This window comes from Staurois parvus, unplaced genomic scaffold, assembly GCF_062004578.1.
Source record: "Staurois parvus isolate SC_StPar_1 unplaced genomic scaffold, SC_StPar_1.0 ptg000276l, whole genome shotgun sequence".
Taxonomy (NCBI): Eukaryota; Metazoa; Chordata; class Amphibia; order Anura; family Ranidae; genus Staurois; species Staurois parvus.
Genome location: NW_028318072.1, coordinates 3,265,272 through 3,277,374, shown reverse-complemented (window position 1 = coordinate 3,277,374; position 12,103 = coordinate 3,265,272). Strand labels below are relative to the sequence as shown.

Here is a 12,103-nt window from a genome sequence, read left to right as displayed (position 1 = left end):
AAGTGTAAGAGACCTGACTATATCACAAATATGTATTCCTAACATAGCTATGATTAGAAGATGGTTAGTTGAACTTGGCTTCATACCCTTCTGTATCGCTCCCCAGTCAATCCTGATATAGTTATCTCGGTCAGCTCGTGAGTGCTCATGCCAGAATCCAAGCACATGCAACAGCTCATGTAGGACAGTCCCTTTTCCCTTAGTCAGGCATTCAAAGTTCAGAGAGAGATCCTGCCTCCTTCCTTTGCGACCAACAGACGAATAACATCTGGAGAACCAAAAATACTCGGTTACTACATGCCTCTGAAAAAACAGAACACCCTAAAAATGAAAATGTGTACATAATATTTACCCTAAAAATTTTTAAATTATGTTTACATAATATGTACCCTTTATCTGTAGTTTGCTCTCCATAGCTATAGTTCTTTTCAAGGCAAATACTACCAAAACAGCTGAAATTAGGTTTGTAAAACAGCATACCAGGCAATAATGTATCTGACTCCAGGAACAAGACTTACCTCAATCAACCAACACTTGTTTTCCGAGCAATATTCTCCACTGGAATGGCTAACTAAAAGTATGAAAAGACCTAAAGCCCTCACATTAACCTTTAAAACCCAACTTCAAACATTTTTTTTCTTAGTTTTGGACAAAGTATGGAGGGATAGAACCTTTGTCAGCTTTGTATTTGGGGGTCTGTGCTTCCATTGGGGAGATTATTTTGCATGGCTTGGGGTTGATTGGCCAACACCTATCAAGCCAATTGTTCTGCATCTTAACTTGAATTGCTATTAAAAAAAAAAAATAGAAGTAAAACAAAACCACCAAAATGTAGGATCAATATTATGGTTTCAGAACATCAGAGTAATCATCTCATCAAACCCCATCTCTCTGGATTTCAGGGGCAGTTTGAGATGTACCAGATACTTGGGGTTGAGGACCTGTTGTAAGGTCTGTCTGTGGGAGTTTGATCAAAGGCATGTGTGGGTCCTGTGAGGTTTAGTCTTCCCAAGGTGACTTAATTTTTTCAGTATTATTCCAGGTTGGGCATTGACATTTTCATGATGTCTTTAAGGTGATCATGTGGAATGTGTGTAGCTAAATATTTGGGCTAAGTGTGAAAGAATGTTCTGGTGTGGAATGATTTAGGTTTAATGGCATATAATTGGTGTACTACCATCAGTCCGTACAATAGGACTTTTAGATGTGCTGTAGTGATAAGCACCTTTTGAATATTTTTTGAATCCTAAGAAACAAATGTTCCCAGTTGCAAAGATAATTGGAATGAGTCCCCTTATTTTAGTTGAGTAATAAAAAAGGCATTCAGTAGGACAAAGGGTTTCGGAGGAGCCTTCTAGGTCATTCATGTATTTTATGGCTGACATCCTATATTTTTCAATAATAAAGCAGCACTAGAATAAGTGAGATCTGGGCAAGGGTGCATTTAGGCATAAATATATCCATTCCAGGGTTGGCATCTTTAAAGGAATGGTAAAAGTCAAGAATGCTCAATGGATAAGTTTAAACAGGACATTTTTGTCCCCTCATTTTTTGCTTTCCTAATTTGAACCCAAACCTTTCAAATGCTTTCCATTGTTTCTTTGGAGTGGTTGTTGCATTGGAGACACTCATTATTGTCATATGTGTTGGTGATCATGTGTGTTGGGTTTGCTAGAAATAGGATAAGGATTGTTTTTGTAAATCGGGATTTGTGATTTGGCATATGGAGTTGTAGTGATAAAGTGTTTCACTTACTTATATTGGGAATATGGTTGTTGGAACATTTTATAAGGATGTTGGATTTAAGGGAATGGAAAAAGTTTGCAATTTTGATCAAGGCAGTGTTACAGCATTGTTAGACCTTTGTGGTATCAAACTTTAAAATAGAGAGGATTCTCCCTCTTGAAGATATATTAGGTAGATTGTAAAGAAATTAGCAGTGATATCACTCCAGGTGTCCTAAAGACTTTACAGACCTCTCTCCATTTCACCAGAGTAAGCTAAAGTAGAACATTCTGCTTGATCATTTTGGAGAGTAGTGCGAGCAGTGAGTAGTGTGAGCGGTGTAGAAATCTTAGTAAAGTCCACAGGGTTACTATCTCCAATTGTGGATAGAGTAGGGAAAAGTTACAACTTCTGTCAGGTTTTTATATTTAAACACCATTGGGGAGGTTTGCCCTCAAGGCTTTAAAACCTTCATTATGATGTGGATGAGTCCTCATGAGTAAGGGAATAGGATGTGACGAAGGGCTAGTTCTAACCAGATTCTTTTCAGTGCATTTTTTAAAAATGCATCCAGAATGCATGCACAGTAAATGCAATGTTTTTCACCCTCGATTCACACATGTTCAGTTCCAGTGCTTTCAAAAAAAAAAAAAAAAAAAGTACAGCCGCACGCATTTTTGTTCATATGGAATGCATCTAAAAGCATGTAAATGCACAGCAATGCACACCAATAATTACATTTTTTTCTAGTGTGTTAAAAAAAGAAATAATAAAATACACCCAGAACACTAAAATTGTGGTTTGAACAAGTCCTAAAAGGTGCAGAAGTATAGGACAGTGATGGAAACCACTGGTATGGAAAGAAAAAAAAACAAAACAACAACACGGTATGAGATAAAAAAAAACCCTCAAAAAAAAAAAAACTAAAGACCACACACAACGATGAAAATGCCCATTTTACTTACTAAACTTTACGAATGCCATGGTAACATCCTTTTCCCTTTCTCTGTTTACTACCTGTGGTCCTTCTTTGGGTGTTCACATCATGCAGGCTGGTGCAGTAGACACATTCATCAGCCAGGTCCTCTCTCATAGGTCCCAGAGGCAGCAGAATTCATGGGGCTGGGAGGGGACCAGGACCCAAGATGATAATGAGCAGGGAAAAATGTCTGATCCCCGCGGCAGGAAATTATCTTTGCTCATAGAGGAAAACTGTGAGCTTTTATCCAATAGGGTGTATTCACACTTGCAAATGCAATCGCACTGTGATTAGCAATTCCTGTCTCTAGTGGCATAGCTTAAAAACCCCAGAAGGGGAGAGAGAGAAAAAGAAAAAAAAAAAAAAAGCTGACACCACGTTTACATACAAGAGCTGCATTATTGTATTTTATCCAGACCAAAAGTAGAGACTGTTAGGTAATGATTTCTGTTTTCTGGTTGTTTACCTGTAGCTGCCCATAACTTCTGAATTCTAGTGACAGACAAATCTTTGTCCTATTGTTATCTCACATGCACAGTGCCAGATTGTTAGGTGCTACACTGTGTGTTGTGGTCACCCTCCAGTATAATAATCTCTTTATTACAACAGAATTTATATGCAGCTCTTATTTTAGTTAATCCTGTCTCTTCTGGTCTAGAACTCTAAAGCTAGTTTTTACCTTACAGCTCGATAACCAACATACACTAGAGCCAGGTTAGGCATCAGACAGCCACTGTCTGGTAATTAGAGGTGCGGTGCTTGCAATCAAGACTGAGGAGTAAGGTAATTGACCCACAAAGCACTATTTATAATTATTTTTTGCCTGAAGTTGGGCTTTAAGGCGTTTCATTATCTATGGGATTTCCAGAAATTTTGAACCTTCAAAATCTGCTTTTGCATAGCCCTGTTCCCCATACAGGATATCATTACAGGACATTTCTTACCCTGGACCTGGCCGGATTGAGATGTAGTCTCGCTGGTCTGTGCGCTTCACAAAACGGATACATGTAGTCTCCTGAAAGTCACTGAATGCTGCATTTATGGTCTGTATATGGTTTGGCACTGCAAGCAGAAGCCGTTACAGACAACAACAACTACATCAATATACAACAAAATACAAAACAAAACAATTTATATAAGACAACAATTTTGTAAAACAACTTTAGCGGTGTTTGTTTTTTTGTCACTACAAAAGTTTTATAAAGCTGAACTCCAGCAGTCCTCGATGTAGCAGAGCTCAGACTGGAAAAAAGGAGAAGCAGCACAAAGAGCCAGTCAGTTGTGCTGTAGTACTAAGGAACATTCGAATAGGAAAAGGACAAACTAAAAGAGAGACAAACCCATCAGTGTGCTGCTTCTCTTTTTACTGTCCAGTCAAAGGCTGAGGGAAAGACATGACCTGATGTTTAACTGCAGCAGACAAAATTCAATTTAATAACCGTGTCCCTGCAGCAAGTGTACTTTATTAAAATTTGTCAAAGCTAGTTCCCACTGGAAGGCTTATGTTTTCTGAATGAAGCCTTGGGCTATCTGATGTCACTACAGTGATTCACACACACACACATGTGTAAATTTCTTCTTGAGTTATTGAGCTCTGTTAAAAAGGCTTTTACAGCAAAAGCTGGATGAATAGAAGACCACACATTTCATAAATATCTAAAATATTTAGTCCTGACCATACTCAAGAAAGAAACTATGCACATATCCATTGGTCATTTTCTTTCAAGGAGAAACTATGACAGTTTTTGGTCAACTTTATTTAAAGCTGAACTTCATCCAAAACACTATTTTGGACATTTGCTCTGTAAAAATAATGTATCAGTAATAAAGTGTGTGCCATTTATGTATGCTGATGGTTTGGGAAAACGTATCTTAAATTTAGCCTTTACAGTACAGTATGTGCTGAACATTTGGTGCCAAAAATCAAAGTTCTGAATGGAGTACACTGATCCCAGCAGGTGGTTTGTTTGTAACATCTTCCAAAAAGGTCTTGGATTCTTTTCACAGAATGCAAGGCCTTCTTTAATTGGAGCGAGGGGAGGGTTGACATATTCATCAGCATATTTATCAATCATAGAACACCTAGCATTCTATGCAAGACATTGGGGTTCTTTTACTAAAACTCGAGAGTGCGAAATTTGGTGCAGCTGTGCATGGTAGCCAATCAGCTTCTAACTTCAGCTTGTTCAGTTAACCGGTTCCTAACCGCGCTATAGCTGAAGGACGACCACAGCGTGGTTGTGAAATCCTGGGACGACGTCCATAGATGTCATTCCAGGAAACGTCCCCCCTACACACCCCAAGTGGCGCGCACCCGGTGCCGCCGGTGATTGCTGTGTCCTGCAGACACAGCTGATCATGGGGTACGGTAAACGGCCAATCACGGTGGCCTTTTACCACGTGATCAGGTGTGTCCAATGACACAGCGATCACCGGGTAAATACAGTTGCCGGTTATTGGCTGCACTTTCCTCACGCTGTCACAGCAATAGGAAAGTACTGCTGAGAACCGGAAATGGTCAGCTAAGGGATCGACACTGATCATCAGGGAATTGATGATCAGTGCCCAGCAGTGTCACCCACCTATGCCACTCAGCAGTGACACCCACCTGTGCCCAGCAGTGCCGCCCATCAGTGCTGCCTATCAGTGCACCCTCATCAACGCACATCAGTAAAGGAGAAAAATTACCTGTTTGCAAAATTTTATAATCGATACAAAGAAAAACTTTTTTTCCAATTTTTTGCTGTTTTTTTGTTTATAGCGTAAACAATACAACACTCAGTGGCAATTAAATACCACCAAAAGAAAGCTATATTTGTGTGGAAAAAATGATAAAAATTTCATATGGGTACAATGTTGCATGACCACACAATTGTCAAAGTGTGACAGCGCTGAAAGCTGAAAATTGGCCTGGGCAGGAAAGGGGTATAAGTACCCAGTAGGCTTGTGGTTAAGCTTTGACAATACAACCTGGAAGCTGATTGGTTTCTATGCAGATCTGCACCAGATTTTACACTCTCCAGTTTTAGTAAATTATCCCCATTCTGTCAATGGACAACTTGCCGTTTGAGCAGTATACTTCACCCTGGGAGTCTGAGAGCTGGATATTAGTTTGAAAAAAAAAAAAAAAAAAAAACCCCCAAAAAAAACAAAAAACAGGAAGATCTTTGGCACGAAGCAAAGAAAACCGAGAGAAGGACAGCACAGTCCTTGTTTGCAATATGAAAGTCTATTATCCTATAAGTAAAAAAAATAGACCATGGTGTCTTATTTTAGAAAATATTGTTTTTACCTCTTTTCCTCATCCTTTTTTGGATCCCAGTGCTTCTGATCCGATCTAATCTGTTTGATCATGTACTCCAGTGGTGGCTGCTTGTAATTGCTTGGGGGGGGGGGGGGCAGACAGATGGTGGCAAGGAGTTATTTACTAAAACTGCATGGTGCAAAATCTGGTGCTAATCTGCATAGAAACCAGTCAGCCTCCATGTTTTCTCAAAACGTTATTAGAGCCGATTGGCTACCATGCACAGCTGCACCAGATTCTGAGTGCTATAGTTTTAGTAAATCTCCCCCAATGTCAGAACACATCTGCTCTGTAAGCATTGACACAATCACAGGTAGTCTCCACTAGAAGAACATGTGACAACACATGAGAGCAATTAGAAAACAAGGCAAAGCATTGTCAGCTTCTAATAGGATGTGCCTGAACAGAGGCCATCCTGGCAGAATCACCAGGTATTATTTTAATAAGCTACAAATTTGAATGGATCCAATTATCTCTACGTGTTAATGTCATTTTTAAATTATTATATGAGCTTTTAGGAATGGGGTTCATATCTACTATAAAATATTTGTACTGTATATGTGGTCTGGAAGGGACATTTTAGACTATGCCAATAGGGCATCAGCACAAGGAACTCATCTGCAGAAGTCAAAAAGTATTCTCTGAAGCCAGTTGTTACAACTGACAGTTTTTACCAAAGCCTGCATTACCCATTTTGCTTGGAATTACATTTGAATTTTGTACTCACAGTAACTTGGATTTAGAACGTATGGTATTTGTACAATGCCATCTCTCTTTACCCATTTTGTAACATCTGGACTGAATGTGGTGGATGTCTAAAAAGGGGAGAAAATCCAATATATGAAAGAAGCAGATTGCCACAAGAAAAAGAATTTGGGAAATCTACATCTCATTCAAGTATGGTTTATCATTTCCAGTGCTGAATGACCGCTGAGATTAGGAAATCACATCTAGACATTTGATAACCGTTATTTATAAACACAAATTGTAATTTTAAGCCATGCAATTTATTTTCCATTCTTATGGTTTAGCAAAAGTAATTAGGCAGGTAAAAAAATGTGCACTTATTTTTGTCCAAAAGGAATCTGGAAAGCATTGCACCAGTGATCAGTAGATGCAGACCTGCTTGGGGGGGGGGGGGGCGCAGCTATGGGAATATGTAACACAGGAACATGTAAAAACGGGTGGAACATGTAACACAGTGGTCTCCAAACTGCAGCCCTTTGCTTGTTTTTATCTGGCCCTTGGGGCATTATTCCCCCTACCATCAGCAACAGTTGGGCATAGTTCCCACCACTGACACCAACGATGGGGCACCATTCCTCCCGCAGACGCCAGTGATGGGGCACCATTCCTCCCGCTGACGCCAGTGATGGGGCACCATTCCTCCCGCTGACGCCAGTGATGGGGCACCATTCCTCCCGCTGACGCCAGTGATGGGGCACCATTCCTCCCGCTGACGCCAGTGATGGGGCACCATTCCTCCCGCTGACGCCAGTGATGGGGCACCATTCCTCCCGCTGACGCCAGTGATGGGACACTATTCCTCCCTGTCAGCTCATGCACACTGCTTTGGAAGGCTGTGCACAGCAGTGTGATTACAGTGAAGCACACATTCCTCCCACTGACACCAATGATGGGGCACTATTCCTTCCGCTGACGCCATCAGTAGGGCACTATTCCTCCCGCTGACGCCAACAATGGGACACTATTCCTCCCACTGACGCCAACAATGTGACACTATTCCTCCGTCAGCTCGTACACACTGCTTTGGATGGCTGTGCACAGCACAGCCATCCAAAGCAGTGTTATTACAGTGAAGCACTCAGACAGTGAAACAGGACACAGCACACAGTTAACCCTTTGATCACCCCTCATGTTAACCCCTTCCTGCCCAGTGTCATTAGTACAGTGTCAGTGCTTTTTTTCTTCTTTTAGCACTGATCACTGTATTGGTGTCACTGGGGATGTCAGTGACACCAAGTCAGTTCCCCCCAAATGTCAGAATGCCCACCGCAGTCCTGCTATAAGTCGTTGATTGCCTCCATTACTAGTAAAAATAAAAATTTTGGTATCTATACCACCATTTGTAGACTCTATAACCTTCACATAAACCAATTAATTTACTTGGATTGGAATTTGTTTTTAGCAAAGACATGCAGCAGAATAAATTTTACCCTAAATTTATGATGAAATTAGATTTTTAATTTTTTTTTACTGGATATGTTTAATAGCAAGAAGTTCACAATATTGTTTTTTTTTTTGTATAGCGCAAAAAAAAAAAAAAAAAAAAAAAAGGGAGGGAAGGAGACCAAATACCACCAATTATTAAAAAAACCAAAACAGTAATTGAGAAAAAAATATATGTTTTTGATTTTTTTTCTATTAAAACGTCCAGTAAAAAAAACAAAAAAAACAAAAAAAAAAAACAAATTTCATCATAAATTTATCATAACATATCAAACAAATTTCATCATAAAGCCAAAATGTTGCTACATGTCTTTGCTAAAAAAAATTAAAAACCGCACAGACGATCAAACAACACCAAAGGAAAGCTCAATTCATGGTGGAAAAAAAAACAAACCAAAAAAAGGACGCAAATTTTATTTGAGTGCAATGCTGCATGACCGCGCAATTGTCAGTTAAAGTAACGCAGCGCTGTAACGCAAAAAATGGCCTGGTCAGGAAGGGGGTAAATCCTCAGTGGTTAAGCTGTCAGCGGATTAACCTCCACATATTCGGCACAGTTCCTAAAAAAATGTATGTTTTACATAGCTCTACCTGCAAGATGGGCCAGTCTGAAGTGATCTAACAGGACTTAATTTTCTGACTAATGTTCCAATATAAATGCAAATATATTATTCCATGTGCCTTCTTCAGTGATCCACCACCTGACAGACACATTTAAAGTTGTTAAAATTCCATGTCATTACAGGATGCAGTAGTGATGCGGAGGTCAACAGAAGGAACCAGCGAGTGCTGTGGGTGATACGGGAGATTGTAGGATGCACTGACCAAATAGCATCAGCGTCACTCTCAGCATCATTGTAGGCAAGTTCAGGGCACCTTGGTGATGAAAAATCACTACCATTGTATCTATTGTTCAAGTATCACAAAGTTTACAAAAAACTCACGAAGAGAATATCCCCTTCAAAATAAGCTCTGGACCCCAGATGGTCTTCTGAAATCAGCCCTAGAAAGAATGTAGAATGTTTTTGTATCATTAGATTTATTTTGGATAGGATTGTAAAATTTCACTTTAGCTTCTATTACTCATTTAAATTTGAGTCTTCAAGGCAGAAGATAAGAAAGCCAAATAATTCTTACTTTGGTTAATTTGAAGAATGTCATCCGCAGGTGCTGTAGTAGCAGGGAGGTCTGTAGTAAGAACTGTCCCAGTCACCCCTGGAGGTCAAAAGAACAACTTATATTTGATACATTTATTATACATTCACACGTAAATGTATTTTTGTATATTTGCAACAATAAGGCTCCATGCAGGGGCGGACTGACCATTTGGGAATTCGGGCACAGCCCGAGGGCCCGGGGTCAGTAGGGGGCCCCATGAGATGCCCCTGGTAACTTTCATAGGCTTTTTTGGGTGTGGTTTGAGTGTGGGCGAGGAAACAGGGGCCCCATGATCCCCTATTGCCCAGGGGCCCCATGAGTTGTCAGTCCGCCCCTGGCTCCATGCACACTGGACGTTTTTAATAACACTGGTAGCGTTAGCTGTGTAAAGTCACGTTAAAAACGTGAGTTTTTCAGTGTTTTTTTAACATTTTTCGCATTAGTGTTTTGCCACGTTTTTACCGAAAAAATATTTTGTTTTTGCTCAAAAAAAAAAGTGTCCAAAAATGCTGGTTTGCCATGTTTGGGCACATTTTTACCCCTCCTGCACACTGGGCATTTTGATAACACTGGTAACATTAGCTGTGTAAAGTCACATTAAAAACGTGAGTTTTTTAGCTTTTTTTTAGCATTAGCGTTTAGCGGCATTTGCTAGCTTCTCTGTCAAAAAAAAGTCTAAAAACGCCAATTTGCAGCGGTTTACCACGTTTTTCAACATTTTTACATCTAAAAAATCCTCTAGAAATCCACTAGTTCTGTTTTTATCTTCCAGCCAAAAAAACGTTGACAACAGTCTTTGTGTGCATGGACACATAGGCTAACATGCTGGGGGGTTTACTAGCCGTAGAAAAAAACGCCAAAAGCCAAAACAGCAGCTGTAAAAATGTCGAGTGTGCATGAGGACAAAAAAACAAAAAAAAAATTTTTTTTGGTCAAAAAAAAAGTCCAAAAAACGCCGATTTGTAGCGGTTTACCGCGTTTTTCAGTGTTAGAGAGCGTTTTTACAGCTAACAAAACTCCTCTGGAAACCACTATTCCTCTTTTTTTTTTTCCAGCCAAAAAAACGTTGGATTACAGTTTATGTGTGCATGGGCACATAGGATAACATCCTGGGGGGTTTACTAGCTGTAGAAAAAACGTCAAAAACAGCCTCTGTAAAAACGTCCAGTGTGCATGAGGACTTAGATTTCTCCTTTTCATAGGTGTACACATTCATATTCTCTCTTTGCAAAGCTGGTCAGTAACAATGTGCACCTAATAAAAAATGCATTGGAATTGCATTACATATAAACACATAACTGTTTTTCATTCAATTCTGTGGACCTCAAAATCAGATTGCGCTACTCCAAACATGCACATGACCCTTTTTAAAAACGCACTGCAGCTGGACTGCATATATGTGAACAACCTCCATAGGAAAACATCTTATTATGTCATACGAATCACTGCCCTTCAAAACACCTCCGAAAAAGCATCTGTGTGAACCAGGGCTAAGGGATGATTTAATACAGCTATATATACACCTGAAAAACTTAGATATGTGAAATAAAGAGAAACACGTCATATGCTATGCAGGATTTCTGCGATCATGCTTCTGTTTGACCGAAAATCTTTCCTTGGTCATGGGTTTTGGAAAACATAACCAAACCCAACTTACTGTGCAGAGTCATCTGGAACAATACCTCCACAATTCCAAGTTCCTGATTCAGATTTTTTTTTTTATACATTTGAAAGTCTCCATTCCGTCACTGAAGAATAAACCCAATGGTTGGGCATAGTATGAACTTGTTTGCTCTAAAATGGATGTACCTTCAATAGAATATTTATAACAGGAATGTACAATGGCATTTCAACCAAAAATACAATTTTTACCTCCAGTTTCAAGCAGACATATTGCTAATAACAGGCTGATCATTTTGTGTTGAATGGTTGGTCCAAGAGCTGGTTCCATGTCTCTAGATAACTTGTTCATTAGCCAGCTGGGTGTGGATACCACATGAAGCATGGTCACATGACAGCATTCCACGTGATCCTACTACAATCTTCAACCAAGGGTGACCAGACCAAACATTCCTGCCTGGATTCCACACTGTAGAGACCAGTTGGACCTTTTCATGATGGGAATTCTAAAAAAAAATGTCACTTTACTGAGGAAGTATGGGGGCTAATTTCTCCTGAAAATACTAATATTTTCTTTGAAGTGGAACTAAACTAAGTTTTGCAAAAGTGCTGACAGGTATACTTTTTATTACAGAAGAGACTCTGGGGGGTTATTTAATAAAGGCTCACGTCTGCAGAGAAACCAATCAGCTTCTACCTCGACTTGTTCAATTACACTTTGGCAATAAAGCCTGGAAGCTGATTGGTTTCTCTGCAGAAATCCTAGATTGTAAGCTCCAGGGAGCAGGGCCCTCCTATCCCTCTTGTATTGAACTGTATTGTCTCCTGTTATATTGTAAAGGGCTGAGCAAACTGTTGGCGCTATATAAATCCTGTTTAATAATAATAATAATTGCACCTGATTTTGCACTCTCCAGTTTTAGTAAATAAACCCCTGGATGTTATAAATGTTAGCATTTTTTCTCTTAATTGTACACTGAACTGTGCAGACGCATGTGCAAGATCGGTAATGATTTATATACCAGGTTGAAGAAATTATTGTGCATGAGTTGCGTCATTCCAGCCCAGCCAATCAAGTCCGCTCAAGACTCCCAACTAAACCCTCCTATCCTTTACAGCCAAGGAAT

The 12,103-nt window shown here is 39.7% G+C and overlaps 1 protein-coding gene across 1 annotated transcript in view; it reads right to left on the bottom strand.

Moving 5' to 3' along the window:
- The window catches only part of ASTL (astacin like metalloendopeptidase), a 31,983-nt gene extending 20,622 nt beyond the window's left edge, over positions 1-11,361 (bottom strand). The window contains exons 1-6 of the mRNA XM_089681675.1: positions 11,229-11,361; positions 9,336-9,413; positions 9,143-9,201; positions 6,736-6,823; positions 3,649-3,766; positions 87-268 (exon numbers count right to left, since the gene is read on the bottom strand). Of these exons, the coding sequence (XP_089537801.1) occupies positions 87-268; positions 3,649-3,766; positions 6,736-6,823; positions 9,143-9,201; positions 9,336-9,413; positions 11,229-11,361 (658 nt within the window). The remainder of the gene's footprint in view (positions 1-86; positions 269-3,648; positions 3,767-6,735; positions 6,824-9,142; positions 9,202-9,335; positions 9,414-11,228) is intronic.
- Positions 11,362-12,103: the final 742 nt, after the last annotated feature.